At 45.0% G+C, this 25,280-nt stretch overlaps 1 protein-coding gene across 1 annotated transcript; it reads left to right on the top strand.

The window, feature by feature from the left end:
* The first annotated feature begins 13,959 nt into the window (after window positions 1-13,959).
* Window positions 13,960-20,184, top strand: LOC146400443 (uncharacterized). Its single transcript, XM_084973882.1, has 3 exons — window positions 13,960-16,695; window positions 17,494-18,780; window positions 20,045-20,184. Exon 2 carries the CDS (start codon window positions 17,929-17,931, stop codon window positions 18,229-18,231), a length of 303 nt encoding a protein of 100 aa, XP_084830008.1. The 5' UTR covers window positions 13,960-16,695; window positions 17,494-17,928; the 3' UTR covers window positions 18,232-18,780; window positions 20,045-20,184.
* The last annotated feature ends 5,096 nt before the right edge of the window (window positions 20,185-25,280 follow it).

Below are 25,280 nucleotides of genomic sequence, written 5' to 3'. Positions count from 1 at the left end.
GCGCCACTCCCCAATTCTAAATTTTATGTGAAAAGACAAAGGGTCAAGAATATCACCTTGAAAAATTGTGAAGATAAAAATAAGAAAACTTAGATTATCAGACATCCAGACTTAAAATAAGCTCTGGTAATAAGGACTGATGTTTGCACAAGGATATACAAAGAAACCAAAGGAGTGTAATTGAGAGAACAGAAGTAGATCTATGCTTATGTGGATACTTTATTGACAATAAAACTGGCAAAGTAGAGCAGAAGGGTAGCATGAGCTTTTCAGTGAATGGAGCCACATCAATAGAATATCCATGTGGAAAAAATGCCGCTTGACTCTTACACCACAAACAAAAGTCAATTTCAAGTGGATTCTAGTTTTTTGGTTTTTTTTTTTTTTTTCAGAATCTCCTTCCTTTTTATTTTTTAATTTAAATTAATTAATTTATTAAATTTTGTTTTGGCTGCACCCACAGCACATGGAAGTTCCTGGGCTCTGGAGGATAGAATCTGAGCTGTAGCTGTGACCTGAGCCACTACAGAGACAATGCTGGATCATTAACCTGCTGCACCACAGTTGGAACTCTGCATCCTTTTTAAGGCTGTATAATATTCCAATGCATGGATGGACCCCACTGTGTTTATCTAGTTATCTGTTGATGGTGCTCCTTGAGTTTATTTGTTAATGATTTTTAGGTTTTCTTTTATAGCTGGTTTACAGTGTTTTGGGTTCTAGTTTCAACCTAAAGCACCAAAGCATCTAGAAGATAAAATATGAAAATATCATCATGGTCTTGAAAGAAGAAAACTTTTCTTAAGCAGAACACAAAGAGTAACAACCATATAGGAAACAATTAATATATTAGACTGTACCAAGTCTCCAATTCATCAAAAGATACCATTAAGAAAGCAAAAAGGCAAGCAACAGAATAGAAGTTATCTGCTCAACATTATATTTGTGAGAGTCATCCACATTATTTTTTTTTGTCTTTTTGCCATTTCTTGGGCCGCTCCCACAGCATATGAAGGTTCCCAGGTGCTAGGGGTCTAATCGGAGCTGTAGCTGCCGGCCTATGCCAGAGCCACAGTAACTCGGGATCTGAGCCGCATCTGCAACCTACACCACAGCTCATGGCAACGCAGGAGAGTTAACCCACTGAGCAAGGGCAGGGATAGAACCCGCCAACCTCATGGTTCCTAGTCGGATTCGTTAACCACTGCGCCACAACGGGAACTCTGATCTACATTACTGATGTAATTGTAGGTCATTCATTCTCACTGTATATAATATTCCATTTAAAAATACACGGCAATAGGCATTCCCTTCGTAGCTCAGCAGTTAACAAACCCGACTAGGATCCATGAGGATGCGGGTTCAATCCCTGGCCCCACTCAGTGGGTTAGGGATCTGGCATTGCCGTGAGCTGTGGTATAGATTGCAGACGCAGCTCAGATCCTGCCTTGCTGTGGCTATGGCATAGGCTGGCAGGCATAGTTCCAATTCCACTCCTAGCCTAGGAACTTCGACATACTTCAGTGCGGCCCCAAAAAGCACAAAAAAAAAAAAAAAATCACCACGGTAATGTATCCACCTCACTGTTGATTAACGTTTGCTGGGAGTTCCCATTGCAGTGCAGCAGAAACGAACCTGACTATTATCCACAAGAACGCGAATCTGATCCTTGGTCTCAGTGGGCTGGGGATCTGGTGTTGCTGTGAGCTGTGGTGAAGGTCACAGATGTGCCTTGGATCCCACATAGCTGCAGTGGTGGTGTAGGCTGGGAGCTGCAGCTCTGATTTCACCCCTAGCCTGGGAACTTCCATATACTGCAGGCATGGCTCTAAAAAGCAAAAAAAAAAAAAAAAAAAAAAAAAATACTCCTATGAACAGGTTTGAACATACGCTTTTTGGACATAAGTATGCACTTGGGTATATTCCCAGGAGTTCAGTTTCTGGGTCACGTCTGCATACATTCAGCCCAAACCATGGCAAGGCTGGGAGGCAGAAGTTGGCTGAATTAGTGTTAGTTTCACACAGAAGGGGGAACTTAAAACTTGCAGTTACTGGATCCCTTCTCCAAGGCAGGCCCTGCCAAAAAGACAGAGGAGCTGGCCCTGCTCTGTCCTTAGGTCCTGTGGCTAAGGGAGAGGGGACTGTTAAAATCCTTGCATCCCTTTTCATAATTTTTTTTTTCAGAGTTCCCATCGTGGCTCAGCGGAAACAAATCTGGTTAGTATCCATGATGACGAGGGTTGGATCCCTGGCCTAGCTCAGTGGGTTAAGGATCCAGCATTCCTATGAACTGTAGCGTTAGTCACAGATGTGGCTCGGATCTGGCGTTGCTATGGCTGTGGTGTAAGCTGATAGCTGTAGATCCAATTCAATCCCTAGCCTGGGAATTTCCATATGCTGTGAGTATGGCCCTAAAAAGAAAAAAAAAAAATTACTTTTTGTTTGGATGTTTTCATGGGTCTCACTTATACCAAAGGAAAATAATCTTCATTAAAGTCCATATTTCTTCTTTAAAAAAAAAAAAGCCATATAAAAAAAACAAAAACCAACCTAGTCCAGAATATACATGGACCTCCTACCCATCAATAAAAAATATCAGAAAAAAAACAGTAGAACGCTCACAAAAGACTTAAACAGAAACCTTACAAAAGTGTGTGACCAAATGGGCAATATGCTTAAGAAAAGCTCCTCTATAGAGAAAATGCACAATGATGAGACTATGTTATTAATGCACCAGATTGGCCAGATCTCAAAACGTCAGTAAATTACAAGTGTTAAGAGATGTGGAACCACAGGATCTCTCATACTCTGCTGCTATGAGTGAAAATTAATATAACTACTTTGCAAAAATATTTGGCAGTATCTACTAAAGCTGAATGTATGCAGACATGACCCAGAAACTGCTCCTGGGAATATACCCAACAGAAGTGCATCCATATGTCCAAAAAGAGTATGCTCCAACCTGCTCATGGAAGTACTATCCTTAATAGCACCAAACTACCAACTCAAATGTCAATCAACTGTAAGATGGATGCATTGCCATGTATTTTTAAATGGAATATTATATAGCAGTGAAAATGAATGAACTACAACTACATCAATAATGTGGATGAATCTTACAAACATACTGTTGAGCTAAACAAGGCAAATGCATCCAAACATATTGTATGAGGAGTTCCCATTGTGGCACCGGGGAAATGAATCCGACAAGCATCTGTGAGAATGTGGGTTCGATCCCTGGCCTTACTCAGTGGGTCAGGGTTCTGGTGTTGCCGAGCTCTGGTGTAAGTTGCAGATGTGGCTCGGATCCCAGGTTGCTGTGGCTGTGGTGTAGGCCAGCAGTTGTAGCTCCAATTTGACCCCTAGCCTGGGAACTTCCATATGCCGAGGGTGCGGCCCTAAAAAGCAAAACACAAACAAAAACATACTGTATAAGTCCCTTCAAAAGTAGGCAAAACTAAGCTAATCAGGTTAGTGATGCCCTTTGGGGAAGGGGGAGAGAGGAAGGAGTGAACAGGGACACGAGGGTGGGTTTAGTGGCGTTGCTATTGTTCTCCTATGATCTAGATGGTGATTATCACCTTGCTTTTGCCAACAGAGCTGTCCGCTGATTGTTTGTGCACTTTTCTAGATGTATGTTATACTTCAACAGAAATGTTGATTCAAAAGTCTAAGTCTAATCTTGGGGAAACATCACCCGAACCCCAAAGGAGGAAAATGTACTGAAAAGGGGGAGGAAGGATCATATTATTCAAAAATGTCAGCATCATGCAAGACAAAGAGGGGCCATGGAAATGTTCCAGATCAATGAGAGCAAGGAAATAAGAGCAAGGAGACACAGTGGCTGAATGTGATCTCTGGTCCTGCACAAAGGGAGTACAGTTATGAAAGGGGTGAGGTCGATTGAATTAACTGGACAACAGACAGTAATATTCTTATGCAAGCTACACCAAAATATTTAGGCATAAAGAGTCATGGTTCAGTAAACATTTTATATACACATATGTATAGTGTATTTATGAAGAGAGAGAGAGGAGCTAATAGAAAGTAAATGGGGCAAATACTAACAGGTGAATCCAGGTCAAGGCTATTAATTGTGTTTTATATATTATTCTTTTTCTTTTTTTTTTGCCTTTTTCAGGTCCTCTCCCGCAGCTTATGGAGATTCCCAGGCTAGAGGTCGAATCGGAGCTGTAGCCACCGGCCTACACCAGGGCCACAGCAACGTGGGATCCGAACCACATCTGCAACCTACACCACAGGTCACGGCAACGCCGGATCGTTAACCCACTGAGCGAGGCCAGGAATTAAACCCGCAACCTCATGGTTCCTAGTCGGATTCGTTAACCACTGCGCCACGACGGGAACTCCTACATATTATTCTTATTCTTGCATGTTTTCTCTGAATTTCAAGTTATTCCCAAATAGAAAGTTTTCAAGATACATTGGCTTGTTGGACAACTTCCCTGCACTGACACTAATGGACGTGGTTTCTGAGTGTACAAGTGTGATGACTAAGTCAATGATGGAATAGCCTGCACAGCCCGTTCTATTCCATTCTATGCCGCTGAGAAGTATGCCAGTCCCAGCCATACAGCTAGATTTAAAAATATATATATATATGTCCCCAGTTACCCTGTCATACTCCTGCCAGGAGAATTAGCAATGACTCCCAAGTCATTTTTAATATCCCTAAAGTCTGAGAAAACATAATGTCTGGGACACTTGAGTAGGTTTTCAATACCATTTATCAATTCAATCATTGAGCAACTGTGATGTGTGTGCCAAGCCCAGTCTTAGGCACCGGGGGTAGGGCTGAAAAGTAGACAACACATATGCTACTTGAATGCCACAAGGGAACGTAAGAAAGCAGCAATATAAGAAAAATGGAATTCAACCAATATTGAATTTACATATGTTTATTGACTGAATTTCAACACAATGCAAAAGGTTCCAAATGGTAATTAATTACAAAGACATAAGCAATGAGATCCTGCTGTATAGCACTTGGAAATATATCTAGTCAGTATGACGGAGCATGAAAATGTGAGAAAAAGAATGTATATATGTATGTGTGACTGGGTCACCTAGCTGTACAGTAGGAAAAAAAATTGACAGAACGCTGTAAACCAGCTATGATGGAAAAAAATAAAAATCATTAAAACAAACCAACAAACAAAAAACAAAGACAGTAATGCCCTGGGAGTTCTGTCTCCCTAACACTTAAGGGTCTGGATGACTGTGCCAAGGAAGCAGGTATTGTCATTGTTGACTTCCACCAAGATGCTCAGCTTCCCATCACCAATGCTCCCCATGGCATTCATGCCAAAGAGAACAGAAAGAATAAGAGCCATTATTTATTGAGCAACTATGATTTACCACGTAGTTTAACTTGTGCAGTATTCCTTGTTGTGTCCTCGATGAAAGATAAGTTGAATGATGAACCTCTGAACTGTGAATGTGACTTTATTTGGAAAATAAGATCTTCACAGATTTAATCAAGTTAAGATGACACCATCCTGGATTAGGATGGCCCCAACTCAGTAACCGATGTCTTTTTTTTTTTTTTTTTTTTTTTTTTTTTAGGGCCACCCCCGAGGCATATGGAAGTTCCCAGGCTAGGGATCGAATCAGAGCTACAGCTGCCAGCCTACACCGCAGCCACAGAAACGGCAGATCCAAGCCACATCTGTGACCTATACCACAGCTCACGGCAACACCAGATCTTTAACCCACTGAGTGAGGCCAGGGATCAAATCCGAATCCTCATGGATCCTCGTAGGGTTCGTTAACCGCTTGAGCCATGAAGGGAATTATTCCCAGTAACTGGTGTCTTTATAGGAGAAAGGAGAGGGAGACTGAACACAGAGACATGGAGTTGTTCAGAAAGGGGGCAGGGAACACCACTGGATATCAGAGGAAGAGATAAGAATAACGTAACTGCAGGCTGAAGAATGCCAAGACTTGCTGGCAAACCCCAGAGGCTAGGAAGAGGCAAGGGAGAATTCTTCCTTTGAGCCTTCAGAGGAAGCCTGGCCTTGCCTACCTTGATTTGTAAGGTCCATCCTCCAGAACTGTGAGAGAATAATTTCTGTTTGTTTGTTTTTAGGGCTGAACCCACAGCATATAGTGGTTCCCAGGCCAGGGGTCGAATCGCAGCTGTAGTCACCGGCCTAAGCCAGAGCCACCTCACCGTGGGATCCGAGCTGCGTCTGCAACCTACACCACAGCTCACGGCAATGCTGGATCCTTAACCCACTGAGCGAGGTCAGGGATCAAACCCGCAACCTCATGGTGCCTAGTCGGATTCGTTTTCCACTGCACCACGACAGGAACACCTAATTTCCGTTTGTTTGTTTTTTTTTTCTTAAGCCACCCAGTTGGTGGTACTTTGCTACTGCAGCCCCAGAAAACTAATATACCTCTGTTGTTTTCATCTTCTTAGCAAATTGTTCATTTTGTTAGCATGAAATATCCATCTTAACGCATTTTGTCCTGAATTCTGTTTTGTTTGACACCTCTATTGCCACACCAGCTTTCCTCTTTCTTTTGTTTTTGCCTGGGGAGGATATTTTTGTCCATCCTTCACATGTCAGTAATTCTATATTATAGTTGCATTTTAGGTGTGTCTCTTGTTCATAGAATGTGACTGGATTTTATCCAATTATAATTGATGACACTGGATCTCAAAGGCTTTAGGCAATTTGCTCGGGTTCCTACGATTCGCAATTAGCAGAATCAAAAGTCCAAGCTAAGCTGTCCATCTCAGAGTTCCTGTCGTGGCACAGCGGAAACGAGGAAACGAATCCGACTAGGAGCTGTGAGGTTGTGGGTTCGATCCGTTGTCTAGCTCAGTGGGTTAAGGTTCCGGCACTGCTGTGAGCTGTTGTGTAGGTCACAGATGTGGTTCAGATCCCGCGTTGTTGTGGCTGTGACATAGGCCGGCAGCTACAGCTCTGATTAGACCCCTAGCTTGAGAAGCTCCATATACCACATGTGCGGCCCTAGAAGAAGCCAAAAAAAAAAAAAAAAAAAAAAAATTGTCCACTTCTAAAACCCATCCTGCCAATTTCTATCTCCAATTTTTTTCTTTCTTTTTCTTCTTAGGGCCACACCTATGGCATATGGAAGTTCGCGGGCTAGGGGTCTAATTGGAACTGCAGCTGCTAGCCTAAGCCACAGCCACAGCAACACCAAATCTAAGCTGCATCTGCGAACTATGCCACAGTTTGTGGCAAGCTGGATCCTTAACTCATTGAGTGAATCCAGGGATTGAACCCACATCCTCATGGACACTACATTAGGTTCTTAACCTGCAGAGCCAAAAATGAGAATTCTTCTCCCATTTTTGTTTGTTTGTTTTTGGCTGTGCATGCAGCATGGGGATGTTCCTGGGCCAGGAATCAAAACTACACCACAGCAGTGACCTGAGCTGCTGCAGTGACAATGCTGGATCCTTAACCCATTGCGCCACAAGGGAACTCCTCTATCCCCAGTCTTAAACTCTCTCCTGAATTACACCCAGCTATCCAAAGACCTACTTTATATTGTCACTTGGATGATTGTCAAAATTAACATATCCAAACTGAATTCTTGATTTTCCCCCACGGATTCCCCATCCCCAGTAACTTGTGTCACCATCCACCAAATTTTCTCATTGAAAAACTGGAGGGAGTTTCCGTAATGGCTCAGGGGAAACAAATCTGACTAGCATTCACTCGGACACAGGTTCGATCCCTGGCCTCACTCAGCGGGTTAAGGATCCAGCCATTGCCGTGACTTTGGTGTAGGTCACAGACGCAGCTCAGATCCTGTGCTGTGACTGTGGTATAGACCAGGAGCTACAGCTCCAATTCAACCCCTAGCCTGGGAACCTCCATATGCTGTGGGTTTGGCCCTGAAAAGATTTTAAATAAGAAAGAAAAACTGGACTCACCATCAATTACCCCCATTCCCTAATCCCTTACAGCTAATCCATCAGCAAGTCCTGTTCACTTGACTCCAGACTAGATCCTGAATCTATCCATCACACTGCCTTCACTGCAACCACACAGCTCAAGTCAACATTGTTCCTGCAGTAGCCTTCTGCTTTCCTCTTGCCCTAACCATTCATCTCTACCTCGCAGCCAGGTTGACTTTTTTTTTTTTTTTTTTTTTTTAAGGCTGCACATGTGGCATTTGGAAGTTCCCAGGCTAAGGGTTGAATTGGAGCTGTAGCTGAGAGCCTACACCACAGTCTCAGCAATGCCAGATCTGAGCCACGTCTGTGGCCTACACAACAGCTCATGGCTACACCAGATCCTTCACCCACTGAGCGAGGCCAGGGATTGAACGCACATCATCATGGGTACCAGCTGGGTTTGTTACCACTGAGCCACAGCGGGAACTCCAACAGTCATTTCTAAGTGCAACAAACTCACAGATTTTGTCTTTCTGAGGATCCAGACTTTGTCCCCCTCAGGGAGTCAGCAGGGTGGTTCTGTCCATGTTGATTGCTGCCATTTAAACCTTGGAAAATTGCTAGAGTGTTTGACAGTGAAAAGTTAGCAGACCAAAGCCATGATCACCCCAAGCTACAACTGTCATCTAGAGAGCCCCGGCTGTGTTGGCAAGAAAGGGCACCCAGGAATACTTTCACTGAGAAGCAACAATAACAACAGCAAAGGAAGATTTCTTTCTTTGCGCTGATCTGCCTTCATCCTGTTCCTGCGCTGCTTGCTCAAGGAAGGGGGACGCAGAGCAGAGGAGGGTCTGGTGTTCCAGGCTTTGGAGAAATGTCTATAGGGCCAGCTTGGTTGGGATGGACAGGAGGAGGCAGACCAGGGATGCAGGGAGAGGAGGAGGGGGGGGGGAAGGGAGGATGAAAAGAACAGATCCAGGAGTTCCCGTCGTGGTGCAACAAAAGTGAATCCTACTAGGAACCACGAGGTTGCGGGTTCAATCCCTGGCCTTGCTCAGTGGGTCAAGGATCTGGCATTGCCATGAGCTATGGTATAGGTTGCAGATGCAGCTCAGATCCTGCATTTGGCTGTGGTGTAGGCTGGCAGCTGTAGCTCCGATTGGACCCCTAGCCTGGGAACCTCCATATGCCGTGGATGTGTTCCTAGAAATCAAAAAAAAAAAAAAAAAAAAGAGCCATTCCAAGGACTGAAGGGAGTTGGAAGAGAGGAGAGGAGGGAACAGAGAGGATGATGAGACAGAGGGAAAGAAAAGAGGAAGGAAGGAGGAAAAGGAGAAGGAAGGAAGCAGAAGGAGGAAAGGAAAAGAAAGGAAGCAGGGGAAGTTCTCATGGGGAAGAGCATGAGGCTGGAGAAAGGGAAGGCAAATTCAGGGAACTGTGGATCCTAGGCCAGGTTTTTTTGGTTTGGTTTGGTTTTGTAAATTTTTATGGTCGCAATGGAGACATATGGATGTTCCCAGACTAGGGGTCGAATCGGAGCCGCAGCTGCCCAGCCTACACCACAGCCACAGCAATGTGGGATTCGAGTTGTGTCTGCAACGTATACCACAGCTCACGGCAATGCCAGATCCTTCATACACTGAGCAAGGCCAGGGATCAAACCTGCAATCTCATGGCTACTAGTTGGATTCATTAGGACTGCGCCATAACGGGAACTCCTGTTTTGTTTTTGTTTTGTTTTGTTTTGTTTTGCTTTGTTTTGTTTTGTTTTGTTGCTTTTTAGGGCCACACTGGGGGCATATGGAGGTTCCCAGCCTAGGGGTCCAATCAGAGCTATAGCTACCAGCCTACACCACAGGCACAGCAACGCCAGATCGAGCTGCATCTTCCACCTACACCACAGCTCATGGCAACGCCAGATCCTTCACCCACTGAGTGAGGCCAGGGATCAAAGCTGCAACCTCATGGTTCCTAGTCAGATTCGTTATTGCTGAGCCACAACGGGAACTCCTGTTTTGTTTTTCAAATGCTGATAAGACCAAGTTCCCTCTGGGAGGTCCTAAAAGGAACTCCTGTGTTTTTAATCTGGATCCCATACACTCTCTTCCCCTCCTTGCTCCACCCTGCCTACATCAGCAGGTGCACACAGAGCAACGACCCACTGACCTCGTGCCCAACACTGTTTTAAGGACCTCACCTGTGTTGATTCTTAGTCCTCATGACAACCCTATGAATGAAGTCAGTACTATTAGTCCCATTTTTTCAGATGGGAAAACTGAGACGCAGAGGGGTTGCATAACTTGCCAAAAGTCACACCTCTGTAACGGGAAGGAGCTGGGACTCAGTTCTCAGGAGTCTAGCTCTGGGGTCCACCTTCTCAAACATCCCCTCATTCAGTAAATACTTACTGAGGAGCTACTATGTTCTGGGCACCATAACGTCTCTTCCACTTCCCCAGGCAAAGCTCACTGTTCCCTTCTCTGGGCTCCAAGGCAGTGTGTTGCCCTGAGCCCATGCCAATGAGGTGCACATGTGTGATCTGCCTCCCCCAGGAGCCCATGCGTTTCCTGAGGGCACACGCATGCCTCGTTTATCGCCCTATGCCTGACACCCAGTCCTGCACCTCCTACAGAGCAGGTACTTGGAAAATGTTTATTGGATGATTGCGATTAAATAATTAATTAATCAACATTATCTGCTAAGGGATTTCCCACTGTGGCTCAGCAGGTTAAGATCTCAACTAGTATCCATGAGGATGTGGCTTTGATCCCTGACCTCATTCAGTGGGTTAAGGATCTGGCATTGCTGTGGCTGCAGCATAGGTTGCATAGGTGGTTCAGATCCGGCGTTGATGTGGCTGTGGTGTAGGCCGGCAGCTGCAGCTCCGACTGGACCCCTAGCCTGGGAACTTCCATAGGCTGCAGGTGCTGCCCTAAAAAGAAAAAGCAAATGAACGAAAAATCCAAACCAAAACCATTATCTGCAGAGATTTTGGAGGCAGTGCCTCAGCTTCCAGAATTGCAGGCTTCTCACTGGGCTAGTAGGGAAAATGCCAAAGCAGCAGTGAAGGCAGCCCAAAAGGCAAGTGTGCAATTGCCGGGATCCTTATTCATCCACCTCAAATTTGTGCTGCCCAAGGCAAGATTAACAGGGAAAAAAAGCAAGGGAGAGCGATCACCAAAGTCAGGGTAGGAGGCATTGTGCCCCAACTTGTATTTCTCAAGGAGCTGTGCACATCCCAGAAAGGTTTAGTCCCAACCTTGTGCCTCTGGATTCTGAGCCGTGGCTTAGACTTCTTTGTTCATATCTTAAGAGAGGGCTTGGGTGGGGCCACATGCAAACCGTGGAGATCAACCCATCCAGTGGTTTTTTACAAACTTTTTTTTCTTTGCTTCGGGTAGCAGACCTCTATCTTTTAACCAGATATATAGACCAGATAAGAGTTGGGTAGCTCTGGTTAGACCAAGGGTGTCCCACCCCCTCCCATGCTTGCATTTACTGTTTTGAAAACCACTGATCTATCATGACCATCTCATTTCAAAGAGGCTGAGTCCCACCCCACAAAGCTTAAACGACCCATTCAAAGTCACCTTGGCAATGGACAGCATGGGGAGGGGGCGGGGGGGGGGGGATTCGACAGATCTGAAGAAGCTTCCTCCCTTATATTCCCCTGCTTCTTTTATAACAAATACAAGTCCACTAAAACCAATAATGAAGATGATGTTCCATATTGTCTAGCATGTGGTTTTCAGGGTGCTCTCTGGAGCCCACAGCTGAAATGTTGTGGCTCAATGGGACCAGCCAACAGCCACGTTAGACAAATGGTGAAGCCCTGAGTTAGAGTCCATGCACTTGCAAAATGCTTGACAGGTTAGAAACCTCTTTTTCAGATGTGGCAGAATAATTCGTTGGAAGATTGATTTGAGTGACAGGCAGAAGTTGCTGGAAGACAACATCCCCTCCCTTTTGCAGCCTTTGGGTTTTTTTGTTTTGTTTTGGTTTGGTTTGGTTTTTGTTTTGTTTTAGTTTTGGTTTGGTTTTGCTGCTCCCATGGTATGTGGAAATTCCTGGGCCTGGGATCAAACCCAAGCCACGGCAGTCACCTGAATTACAGGGAAGACGATGTTGAATCCCCACCTGCTAGACCACCAGGGAACTCCTTAGCTTTCACTTTTTAAAGCCTAGGTTCACAGACAGCACTAGGTTTTCCCAGAACAGGTGAGGGGACAAGAAGGGACCTGCCAGGGAGGTTAGGGACATACCTGGGAAGAGACTCTGAGACTCACAGGGCAGAGGAAATGGAAATTCAGGTTCCCCAGATGTCTAGCCCCTCGGCCAAGGCTGCCCCAGGAAGACCATGAATTAAGTACTGCCCTGCCAACCCTTAACCTGGATTATCTCATTTAATTCTATGAACAGCTTCTGAGCTAGGAGCTGTTCTTATTTCTACTTAATAAATGAGGCAGCTGAGACTCAGAGAAATTGCATGCGTCATCTCAAGTCTTAAAGCTAACAAATGGCAGAGCCGGGATTAAAATGCAGGTCTCAACTCCAAACACCAAACATTCATCACGACAATGCTCTTTTTACAACCTCCTTAATCTAAGGTGGAAGCTGATGGAATACCCCAAAGCGTAATTCAGCAAAAAAGCATTTCTGGGGTTCTGGTACAATATAGCCTCGTTCATGCATACAGCTTTCTGATGTTCCCAGATAGAACTTGAATTTCAGAGGAGAGGTGAGATGAACTGATTATTCTTTAGACAATTGTGCATAAGCACTGTTTCTATCAACTAGGCTTCTGATGGATTCTGAATGTCAGGGAGTTGAATGTTATACGACCTGACAAGTACCTGGAACACGGCTATTTTCATTGTCTGTAAGGAGCAGGCTAATGCTTTACTAATCAGCCCAAACAGGGGTAAGGATTGACATTCTTGGGGGTAGGGGAGTTGCAATCATTGGAGAACAGTTCAAAGAGATATTGATAACCCATGTTATCTAACCAGTCACCCTGGTGTGGTTTGGCTTTATTTTAATCATAGGCAACAGAACAGTAGATGTATGCGTGTGATTGGAAAATAACTCCTTTTCTTCCAATTTCCTTGAGACATCTAAGAAAAGCTAATAACCTTCCTTTTTAAATTCAGTGAATAAAAATCAATCCACGCCCACAAATATACCTTCTACTTTCTCAGACCAGATCGGGTGCGTTCAGGATGGTATGGCCGTAGACACCCCCTACTTTCCCAGCCTTTTTTTATTTACTAAAGGATATTATGCTTTCATATTTAATTAACCTTTAATGAGCACATGTACCTCACCTGGTGATGCTCTAGGCCTTCTTATATGGATCATCTTTATCTAGTAAACTTACTAAAATCTACTATCACATACTTCCCCCTAATTCTGCTTCTAACCTAAATAAGCAAGTGAATGCCAATCTCTACCCTTGTTAGAAGTGGACCAAAAAAATAGAAGGTCTTAAGCTTCTGGTACCTAATGTGATATTTCTCATCTGAAAACATCAGGCTTTTGGTATATCCATGCAATGCGAAATTGTACATTTAATTTACAGGTGGTGATCTGGAGTGAGAAGCATAATACAGTAAAAGTTTAAAATGTAAGTTGCATAACATATAATAATCCCATTTCATTAAAGAACAAGAAATAGATAGACTTGTATAAAATAGAAAGTTATAGAAGGAATCATATCAAAATTAACCTGAGATGGAATAACAGTTCAATAAATCTTTTCAAAACAATAGTATATGAAACACAAATTAAAAAGAAATTTGAGGTGTTCCTTTCGTGGCTCAGCGGTTAACGAACTCAACCAGGATCCATGAGGATGCAGGTTCAATCATGGGCCTCGTTCAGTAGGTTAAGGACCCGGTGTTGCAATGAGCTGTGGTGTAGGTTGCAGATGCAGATCGGATCTGGCTTTGCTGTGGCTGTGGTGTAGTCGGGCAGCTGTAGCGCAGATTCAACCCCTAGCCTGGAAACTTCCATATGCTGCAGGTGCAGCCCTAGGAAGAAAAAAGAACAAGAAAAAGAAATTTTTTTTTTTTTGTCTTTTTGCCGTTTCTTGGCCTGCTCCCGTGGAATATGGAGGTTCTCAGGCTAGGGGTTGATTCGGAGCTGGAGCTGCCGGCCTACGCCAGAGCCACAGCAACACAGGATCCGAGCCGCGTCTGCGACCTACACCACAGCTCACGGCAATGCCGATCCTTAACCCACTGAGCAAGGGCAGGGATCAAACCCGCAACCTCATGGTTCCTAGTCAGATTCATTAACCACTGCGCCATGATGGGAACTCCAAGAAAAAGAAAATTTTGAGAAGCACAGCCTTGGTGCTGGAGAAGACTGGAAAACTTTTAGACAAGGAAAGTGTACTTCCTCCGGTATTTTCCTGTTGAGTCAAAAGAGGAGTCTCTGTTTAATGGCTGGGAAATGTTCTCCAAGTGTCCTGGGACAGGAAAATCTCCCAGCAAGAGGAGACACCAGCCACAGTTCACCACTCCGAGGTGGGATGGGATTTTAAGCTGCTAAGCTGGAGGGGACTTTCAGTGGTTTCCCAAATGTGGACTGTGATGGATTAGAGAGTCTGGGGGTAGCTGTGGGAACGGTTGGGGGGTAAGAGACTGCCAGGCAGACCTCAGGGACCCCCATTGCTACAGAATGTTTTGCTTACTGGGATTTCATTTTACTTGGGATTCAGCAGCAACTCCAGCAAAAGAAGTTGAAAATTTCTGACTTCATTTAGCCAGACTTTTGCAGTCAAAAAAAAATGTGCATCATCTCCCTGAGTCTTAGTTTCCTCAATTGTGTGATGCAGATAAAGTACTACCTCCAGGGCTGTTGTGAGAATAAGATGAAATAATGCAAGGTAAGTGCTTAGTGCTTAATAGATGATTGTGCAAAAGAAAAAGGCTCACCTGAGTGGTAAATAGAGGCAAGGACTTGGAACACCTTCCACGGTGATGGGATACCTTCCATGGTACCATTATCTTTGACCTTCCCTATCACTGTAGACATTTCAGAACCCCAGGTTGACCTGGACCTGTGGTTGTCACCCACATGTGCTCTGAGCTTCTGGGGACCTCCTCCTTCTTACCCTGGGGACTTCTGCTCTCCCTGTCTGTTTAAAAACCATCTCATTTTTCAAGGTCAGGAATCTAAGTCCCTGTTAGCCAGGGAGGGACGAAGGGCAACAGAAAGCCACAAAGCTCGCATCCAGTAAGCATCATGGTGGCCAAAACCCCTTCATTTATCCAAGGTCAGGAAAAAATGTGAGGCCTTCACTGAACAAGGCTGACCTAAGTAGTCTGTCTTGATGATAACAGGACAATGGAGGCAGTTGGACACAGTGGTTCAGAACCCAAACTCTGAAGCTAGACTCCCTGGATTCAAATTCTGCCTTGATAACTTACTAGCTATGTGACCTTGGTCAAGGTACTTGACCTCTCCATGCCTTCCTTTCCTCATCCTCAACATATTATTATTGAAAAAAATCAGATTAGTTGATATATGTAAAGCACTTACAACATGACAAGAACTCTATAAGGATGCTATATGGTTTAGCATATATACCGTACTCCCCATACCCATGTCCAGGCAGACATCACTAATCAACAACAGCATTCTTTTTCAATAAACCTATTCGAGGTCCCTGTGTGCTCCACAACAAAGCCATCCAAGTAGTCATTGATTGATTTGCTCACCTAACGAAAACTGGTTTCACAGCAGAGTATAATGTCAGCTGGAATATTTGGATGTGAGCAGTGGAGAAAGTCAGTTGACCCACACCAGTTTTCTATACCACACACTCCCCAAGAGTACAACTTACCCCGATTAGAGGAAAACAATGCCACGTAAGGGAAGTTTGACACTCAGTCCCCGTGGGCTGTTGTGTGGACACAGATGCTCTCAGCTGCCCTAGAAGTTCTATCCCCATCTGAGAAGCCATGACAAGAGTGCTGGCCTGTCCTCATTCTTCCTGAGCTATAGAACAAGTGCAGCTGCTAAACCACAGACCACAAAGAAAAAGGTCAGTCTGATAAAATCCACCAGGGTCCTGTTGATGAGCTTGAAAAAGCACGCACACCTCCATGCCCAGCATGAACAGAGACACCCAGGCGAGCCACTTGAGAACATTTAATTCAATTAGAAATCTTTACCCTGAGGACCCAGCCCTTGTGAGGTTAAAGCCCTCATAGAAACCACATCATAAAAGCTGCACTTAACCAACCAAAGTGGAATCAACAGTGAAGGAGACATATGGGTGACAGCCTGTTAATTTAGAAGCAACAACAACAACTGTTGAAGCAAAGGAAAGGTGGTATTTCCACCCACACTCTCACTGATCTGCAATTCCTGATTTGCTCTCTCTCTCTCTAATGCTCCTCTCGGCACTTCAGACCCCAGCCCCCTTCTACAGACACAACATTTTGCTTTTCTCACAAAGCTCGCGTGAACCAGACTGTTCTTAGAAATATAAAGGGGAAAATGTCCTTGAAGGATAGGAGGAAGTTCATGTGGCACATAAGGGAGGCAGCAGATCAGGAGCCTGGGCAATTGACAGCTAATTCTGGGGCCTCACCTTGACTTTCACTTCACCAACATTTAGAGAAGGTGAGTGTAGGTAGTAAAATGGTTGACCTGCTTTCTTCGCCTCTTCTTGTCTTTTTGAAGGTGAAATGAAAGGACTAAAACATCATCCAAAGCCCACAGAATGAGGAGCTTGCTCATATTCCAACTAGTACACAGTGATGTTTAAAATTCAGAGGTCAGGAGTTCCCGTCGTGGCGCAGCGGAAATGAATCCGACTAGGAATCACGAGGTTACTGGTTCGATCCCTGGCCTCACTCAGTGGGTTGAGGATCCGGCATTGCCGTGAGCTTGTGGTATAGGTCACAGATGCAGCTCAGATCTGGTGTTGCTGTGGCTGTGGTGTAGGCCGGCAGCAACAGCTCCAATTAGACCCCTAGCCTGGGAACCTCCATATGCCTCTGGTGAGGCCCTAAAAGGACAAAAGACCAAAAAAAAAAAAAAATTCAGAGGTCAAAAAACTAACTCCACTGCTCATAGCTGTGAGGTTTAGGACAAGACAGGGAGCCTCTCAGAAGCAATATTCTCCCCTTTAAAGGGAGATAAATTGTACCTACCTCCCAGAGTTATTTTGAGATTTAATTCATGTGTTAAAACATCCACTGGAGGATGGGGAGAACAAAAATGCCCACTGAACTGGGCGTATATCTTTTTTTTTTTTTTTTTTTTTTTTTGCATTTGTAGGGCCACACCTACGGCTTATGGAGGTTCCCAAGCTAGGGGTCCAATCAGAGTTATAGCCACTGGCCACAGCCACAGCCACAGCAACATGGGACCTGAGCTGCATCTGAGGCCTACACCACAGCTCAGGGCAACACCGGATCCTTAACCCACTGAGTGAGGCCAGGGATGGAACCTGCATCCTTCATGGATGCTAGTCAGACTGGTTTCCGCTGAGCCACAATGGGAACACCCTATGTATCTTGAGACTGAAAAATGAGGCTGGCAGTTCCATTGATTAAATGGGTCAGTTTTCTATGGAGTAACTTATGGGGTAGACTCAGCACACAATGATTTGAAAGTATTAGCAGCTGTACTGTTGGGGTTGGGAGGCAATGGGACAATTTTATAGATAACCTAGGGTATGGGTTACGTGCTTGGAAACAGTGCATTCCTAAGACAAGATTTATGAATGGGCAGCTAGCCTCGTGGGTATTGGGAATATGCCAACAAAAGTCTTTGTCACTCTCTGGAAACTACTAGAGCCTAGAAGCCACCTGGTCATAATGATTGTTAAACAGTATCTACTAACTACAAAGCCCTTAATGATAGAGAAGTGATTTACTACATAGTACAATCCTGGGTGGGGTCAGTGGAAGAACAGGAGGAACTGTGCTAGCCCAAGATGGTATCAGTTATGCTAACAGCCATACAACATCCAATATAGATAGATCCATGTACATGTAGGCGTTCACCAAATGGTAGCTCTCATCATCACCACCATCATCAGATTTACCATCATCATCACTACCATCACCATCATTATCATCAGCATCATCACCATCATCATCACCATCATCATCATCACTACCATCACCATCATCATCACTACCAGCACCATCAGCAGCAGCAGCATCATCACTATCATCATCACCACCATCATCAAATTTACCATCATCATCACTATCATCACTATCATCACCATCATCACCATCATCATCATCATCTCCATTGCCATCAACACCACTGACAATTATCCAAACAAGGTGACCTATCAATGATCACTAAACACCTAGAAGGATCCCAGAGACATAAATGAATGAATGAGTGAGTCTATGTTACAAGAGAGAGGCAAGCGTAAAATTTGGTATCATTTTACAAGGCAAGAATAATGGAAAATTACTTCATTAAAATTATTTGAGTACTCATTAACTGCAAATAAGCAGGAGAGACATTTTGGGGATAATGTTCTCAAACTGTATCGTGAGGATGGTTGCACAACTCTATAAATTTAATAAAATCACTGAGTTATACTCTCAGAATGGGTGGATTTTATGGTATGTTAATTATAACTCAATAAAAGTGCTAAAAAATTCTCTGTGGGCAGGAGCTGAAGAGGCATTCGGATAACAGGAAGAACTGAAATTACTTTGCATTTAGCATAAAAAAGCAAACAAAAAAAAGAAAATAGAAAAGATAGATTAACGAGACAAGGAAGACAGAATGATGGGCTCTAAGATGCAGTGACTTGGAATCCAAGATGGAAAAAAGAAACAGGATGGGCAGAGGCAATTTTACTTTTTTTAGGGCTGCATTCATGGCATATGGAAGTTCCCAGGCTAGGGGTCAAATCAGAGCTACAGCTGCCAGCCTATGCCAGAGCAACAGCAATGCCAGATCCTAGCCATGTCTGTGACCTACACCACAACTCATGGCAACCCTGATCCTTAACCCACCGAGCGAGGCCAGGGATCGTACCCGCAAACTCATGGTTCCTAGTCACATTCATTTCCACTGCGCCACAACGGGAACTCCAACATGTGGATGTATTTTTGATGTATCTGTGGGAGGAGGTGAGCTCCACATCCTTCTCTTCTACCATTTTAATTTCCTCCCCCTAAATTTGAATTTCAGAGGAATAGTAAACACATCTTTAGTCTCCAATATTGTAAAAACTGATGTATACATACATCTTTAGTCCCCAGTATTTCATGGAACATTTAAATGGGTGTCTCCTCTTTTATTTGGCACCCGTAGTCTACGCAAGGGGAGAAAAGTCAGAGACAGAGTTGAAAATCATCCATTTGTAGGTGACAGCCACATCCTGGAAATGAGATGAGATAGACAGGAGTTTAGTGGGAGCAGGTCAGATGCAAGACCAGATTCTGAGAGACTCTGACCTTTTTGAAGGGGAGATGGAGGAAGACAGAGGAGGAAGACCAGGGAGGGCAGACCGGGGGCAGGTGCCAAGGACCAGCAAAAAACTTCATTCAGTCGACAAGTATTGAGTGTCTGCTACAGACCAGGTACTGTTTTAAATGCTATTCTCAGTAATAAAATAATTGAAGAGTGCTCTGAAATGGGCACTTTGGAGATGGTTTTCTTAGTTTTTAGAGGGCCAATTCCAGTACCCTAGTGAGGATCAGGTCACGTGCTATAGTCCAGAGGCACTTCTGTAATGCTTTTGTTTTTTTTGTTTGTTTTTTGGGGTTTTTTTTTTTTTTTTTTTGGTCTTTTTGTCTTTTTTGGGCCACACCCTCAGCATATGGAGGTTCCCAGGCTAGGGGTCCAATTGGAGCTACAGCTGCCTGCCTATGCCACAGCCACAGCAACGCCAGATCCAAGCCGCATCTGCAACCTACACCACAGCTCACGGCAATGCCGGATCCTTAACCCACTGAGCAAGGCCAGGGATCAAACCTGCAACCTCATGGTTCCTAGTCAGATTTGTTAACCACTGAGCCATGATAGGAACTCTGAGGCTCTTCTGTTATGGATTGAACTGTGTCCCACCAAACTCATAGTGAAGTCATAACGGTAACCTCTAGTCCCTCCGAATTGACTTTGCTTGGAAATAAGACCATTGTGGAGAAGTTCCCTTGTGGCGCAGTGGGCTTAAGATTCAGCATTGCTGCAGCTGTGGTGCTGCACCTGTGGCATGGGTTCAATCCCTAGCCCAGGAACTTCCACATGTTGCAGGCACAGCTGGGAAAAAAAAAAAAAAAAAACAAAAACCCTTGCATAGTTAGGATGAGATCACATGTGTAGTGTGGACCCTTAATCCAACATGACTACTATCCTTAAAAAAAGGGAATTTTGGAGTTCCCGTCGTGGCGCAGTGGTTAACGAATCCGACTAGGAACCATGAGGTTGCGGGTTCGGTCCCTGCCCTTGCTCAGTGGGTTAACGATCCGGCGTTGCCGTGAGCTGTGGTGTAGGTTGCAGACGCGGCTCGGATCCTGCGTTGCTGTGGCTCTGGTGTAGGCCGGTGGCCACGGCTCCGATTCGACCCCTAGCCTGGGAACCTCCATATGCCGCAGGAGCGGCCCAAGAAATAGCAAAAAGACAAAAAAAAAAAAAAAAAAAGGGAATTTGGGGGGAGTTCTCATCATGGCTCAGTGGTTAACGAATCTGACTAGGAACCATGAGGTTGCGGGTTCCATTCCTGCCCTTGCTCAGTGGGTTAACGATCCGGCGTTGCGGTAAGCTATGGTGTAAGTCGCAGACTCGGCTCGGATCCTGTGTTGCTGTAGCTGTGGTGTAGGCCAGTGGCCACAGCTCCGATTGGACTCCTAGCCTGGGAACCTCCATATGCCGCGGGAGCAGCCCTAGAAAACGCAAAAAGACAAGGGAAAAACAGGAATTTGGATAGACATGACAGAGGGAGAACACCACATGAAGAAGGCAGAGATCTTCAAGCGCAGGAACGCCTAAGATCGCCTGCAACCCCTAGACGCCAGTAGAGAGGCAAGAACAGATTCTCCATCACATTCTCCATGGCAGGAACCAACCGTGCCAACATGTTGATCTTGGATTTCTGGCCTCCAGAACCGTGAAGGTACAAATGTCTGTTGTTTCAGCCTCCTAGTTTGTGGCACTCCATCACGGCAGCTCTAGCAAACTAACACACTTTGCTCTACAAATACTCGGAGGCTGCCCAGCAGGTACTAACCAGACTAGTCCCAAGACCCCTGGTGTGTGTGTGTGTGTGTGTGTGTGTGTGTGTGTGTGTGTGTGTGTGTGTGTGTGTGTGTGTGTGTGGTGTGTGTGTGTGTGTGTGTGTGTTGGGGGTGGGTGTTTCTCCTTGGAGATACTGGGCCGCTGGGGCCCCCGAAGGTTGAGCCTAGGGTGGAAGCCTCCTGTCTTTCTTCTGTACCTCCAGCCCAGAGGGCATCTCGGGAGCCTCTACGACTCTCTCCTCACTCTGCATGAGGAAGAGAACTGCCAGTTTCCCTTCCTCCCCAGCCTTTCCCAGCCCCTCAAGCCCTCCTCTTCTTTAACTTCTCTCTCCCCTTGTTCCCATGAAGCAGCTATGCAGGAACTTTCCCAGTTCTTCTGTCTTCTCCCCCCCAACCTCACCCCGAGTGTGAAACGAAGCTGCCGCTCAAGGTCCCATTCTGAGTAAAGGCTGTACGTTTCCTGTCTTTCCTGGACCCATTTCCTCCCAGATGGCTCTCCCTTACGCCACACTGATGGAATGTTTAATTATTCATTCAAAAAGTATTAATTAATCCCTCATGAAACACTGCACTAGAAGCCTCAGGAGCATCCGAGAGAAAACACCTGTGCCTCCAGGAAGCTGAAACGTGATCATTTAAGACGGATGGGTAAGTCTCTCCCTCGACTAACTTCAATTGATGCGCATGGGCTTTTTGAAAGGCTTGAGACTTTTTTTTTTTTTTTTTTTTTTCTCTTTTTGTCATTTCTTGGGCCGCTCCCTCGGCATATGGAAGTTCCCAGGCTAGGGGTCTAATCGGAGCTGAAGCCACTGGCCTACACCAGGGCCACAGCAACGCTGGATCCGAGCCGAATCTGCAACCTACACCACAGCTCACGGCAACGCCGGATCATTAACCCACTGAGCAAGGCCAGGGATGGAACCCGCAACCTCATGGTTCCTAGTCGGATTCGTTAACCACTGCGCCACGACGGGAACTCCAGCTTGAGACTTCTACAGTGTCTTAGCTTCGTGGGAAAAGATTGCTGTGCTGTATGAGTGACGGCTGCCTGGACACTGGATGGGGAAGACGCCAGCATGAGAATTCCAGGTACTGGCTGCCAAGGAGGTGCAGAGACTTAGGCCCGATTTGAGTGAATTTGGGTGAGTCCTTGCCTCTTGCAACCTCTTGAGCAATTTAACCTCTGAGTGGCTGGATAATTGACTATTTAACAAGTAAATGAAAACCAGTGACCCTAGCACATATATGTATTTTATGTTAATTGAATTCAAAATGGAATGTGGGGGTGGGGAGATTTTTTTTTTTTTTTTGGTCTTTTTGTCTTTTCTAGGGCCGCACCGCAACATATGGAGGTTCCCAGGCTAGAGGTCCAATTGGAGCTGTAGCCCCGGCCTACACCACAGGCACAGCAATGCGGGATCCGAGCTGCGTCTACAACTTACACCACAGCTCATGGCAACACCAGATCCTTGACCCACTGAGCAAGGCCAGGGATCGAACCTGCAACCTCATGGTTCCTAGTTGGATTCGTTAACCATTGAGTCATGACAGGAACTCTAAGACTCCAAGTATTTATAATACAAGGCAGCATAGATGGTAGGGGAGCTCCCATTTGGGCTCAGAGGGTTAAGAACCCGACTAGCACCCATGAGGATGAGGATTCGATCCCTGGCCTCATTCAGTGGGTTAAGGATCCAGCATCACCACACTCTGAGGCGTAGGTCACAGATGTGACTTGACCTGGCGTTGCTGTGGCTATGAAATTTCCACAGGCCACAGGTGTGGCCCTAAAAAGATTAAAAAAAAAAAAAAAAAAAAGAGTTCCCATCGTGGCGCAGTGGTTAACGAATCCGACTAGGGACCAGAAGGTTGGGGGTTCGATCCCTGCCCTTGCTCAGTGGATTGATGATCCGGCGTTGCCGTGAGCTGTGGCATAGGTCGCAGACTCAGCTCGGATCCAGCGTTGCTGTTGCTCTGGCGTAGGCCGGTGGCTACAGCTCCGATTGGACCCCTAGCCTGGGAACCTCCATATGCCGCGAGAGCGGCCCAAGAAATGGTATAAAGACAAAAAAAAAAAAAAAAAAAAAAAAAGGACTAGGAAGTAAGAACAATAAAAAGAGTGGGCACCAAATGTCCCAGGAACTTGGAGGCAACTTCCAATTGAGATTATTTCCCTGTCTTGAAAGATGGGGACTTTTGGGGAGATAAGAGACACTATGAGGTCAGAATGGATGGAAGTGGAGAGTGAGGTGTATTTATGAGTCTGCGGGTAATATGAGAAGCACAGAAGGAAGGCTGGGACATGAATTTCTGGAGAAAAAGTTGTGATTTTAACAAACCAGACAAATCTCTATAGCAAAGTCAAGTTTTACAGCAAACTAGTACAACACTATTTTCATGTAAGAAAAAGACAGCTAGAAACACACCTTTTACTATAGTTTTATGCCAGTAGCCACTCGGTTGTTAGTACAGGAGCATCTTCCTTCGTAATGACCCTAAGTAGCCTTGACAAAGTTGCCTTTTTTGAGCAGTATTTATGTAATAGTCATATAAACAAGGTGTGTTTTATTTTTAAATTTTTTATTTATATTTATTATAAATATTTAAATACATTTTATGTATATTTAATATATTCATAATAAATTTTATTTAAAAATTTTTTATTTTGTCCTTTTTTTTTTTTTTTTTTTTTTTGCCTTTTTCTAGGGCCACACCTGTGGCACATGGAGGTTCCCAGGCTGGGGGTACAATCAGAGCTATAGCCACTGGCCTACGCCAGAGACACAGCAACACGGGATCCGAGCCGCGTCTGTGACCTACACCACAGCTCACAGCAAGGTCGGATCCCTAACCCACTGATCGAGGCCAGGGATTGAACCCGCACCCTCATGGTTCCTTGTTGGATTTGTTAACCACTGAGCCACAACGGGTTCATTTTAGTACACTGAGGCAGTTTCTACCATTATGGAAAATGAGATTTCAAGAGCTCATCTGCCCAATGTCACAGAGCAGCAAGGGGTCAGTGGAGTCAAGTTTGGTACCTTAGAACCTGGTTGGAGCCTGGACTCCGAGCCCCTCTTTTGTGATTAAAAACTGAGCCAGTGACGGAAATAGCTAGACTAATAATGCGGGGGCCACAGACTGCTTCTAACTTAAGATTTTGCACCCATGAAAAAGTCTAAATGACACTGAAAACATACATAAAGAGAGGATGCCTTTGTCTTGTGGCCAATTAGCATTCATTCCCATTTGTAATAAAATAATGGAAAACACTTGACTGGAGTGTGGATCTGTTTTTCATTGATTATTGATGTGTTTCTGGCCACACCATTCCTTCCTGATTGTAAAAGGATTCCTCCTCATTACAAGTTACTTTTTACCCCTCTTCCCTCCCTTTTTTGGGGTTAATTCTGCAGGCATCAATGCCATGTCAATAAAGAAAATAAAAACTGGTGTCTTGTGTGCTGAACTCATGTTTAATAGGATTTTGTAGTTCGGGGTGTGATTCTTTGTTTTAAGCTGGGATAACTCTCAGGCTCTATGCAGGTCCCACTGGTCTGAAAAGTTCCTCCTATCACAAAGGATGCTCCAGCCACCAGACAGTACCAAATTAAAAGGTAAAAGAGTTCCCACTGTGGCACAGTGGATTAAGAACCCAAATGCAGCGGCTCAGGTCACTGAAAGGTGCAGGTTCTATCCCCAGCCCAGCACGGAGGGTTAGATATGGCATAGGTCATAGCTGCAGCTCAGATTTGACGCCTAGGGACTGCCACATACTGCAGGTGTGGCCATTTAAAAAAAGCCACCAGTCACCTCCCTCCAAGCAAGTAATAGAACTTCATTTTCTCCAGAAGCAAGTGAGAATAAAGATTGAAGGGTGGGAGTTCCTATTGTGGCTCAGTGGAAATGACACCGACTAGCATCCATGAGGACACAGGTTTGATCCCTGACCTCACTCAGTGGGTTAAGGATCCGGGGTTGCTGTGAGCTGTGGTGTAGGTCACAGATGTGTCTCGGATCTGGTGTTGCTGTGGCTCTGCTGCAGGCTGGCAGCTACAGCTCCAATTCGACCCCTAGCCTGGGAACCTCCATATGCCACAGGTGCAGTCCTGAAAAGACAAAAGCCAAAAAAAAAAAAAAAAAAGATTGAA

The sequence above is a fragment of the Sus scrofa genome, chromosome 8, assembly GCF_054392235.1.
Source record: "Sus scrofa isolate SSC_HxYL_T2T_F1_AM1 chromosome 8, Sscrofa_HxYL_maternal_Yorkshire_Landrace_v2.0, whole genome shotgun sequence".
Lineage (NCBI taxonomy): Eukaryota > Metazoa > Chordata > Mammalia > Artiodactyla > Suidae > Sus > Sus scrofa.
This window is presented reverse-complemented; position numbering and strand designations above follow the sequence as displayed.

Bases quoted from the DNA above. Each gene is read 5' to 3' on its own strand.
- LOC146400443 (XM_084973882.1), top strand. From the start codon at position 17,929: ATGGTAGCTCTCATCATCACCACCATCATCAGATTTACCATCATCATC.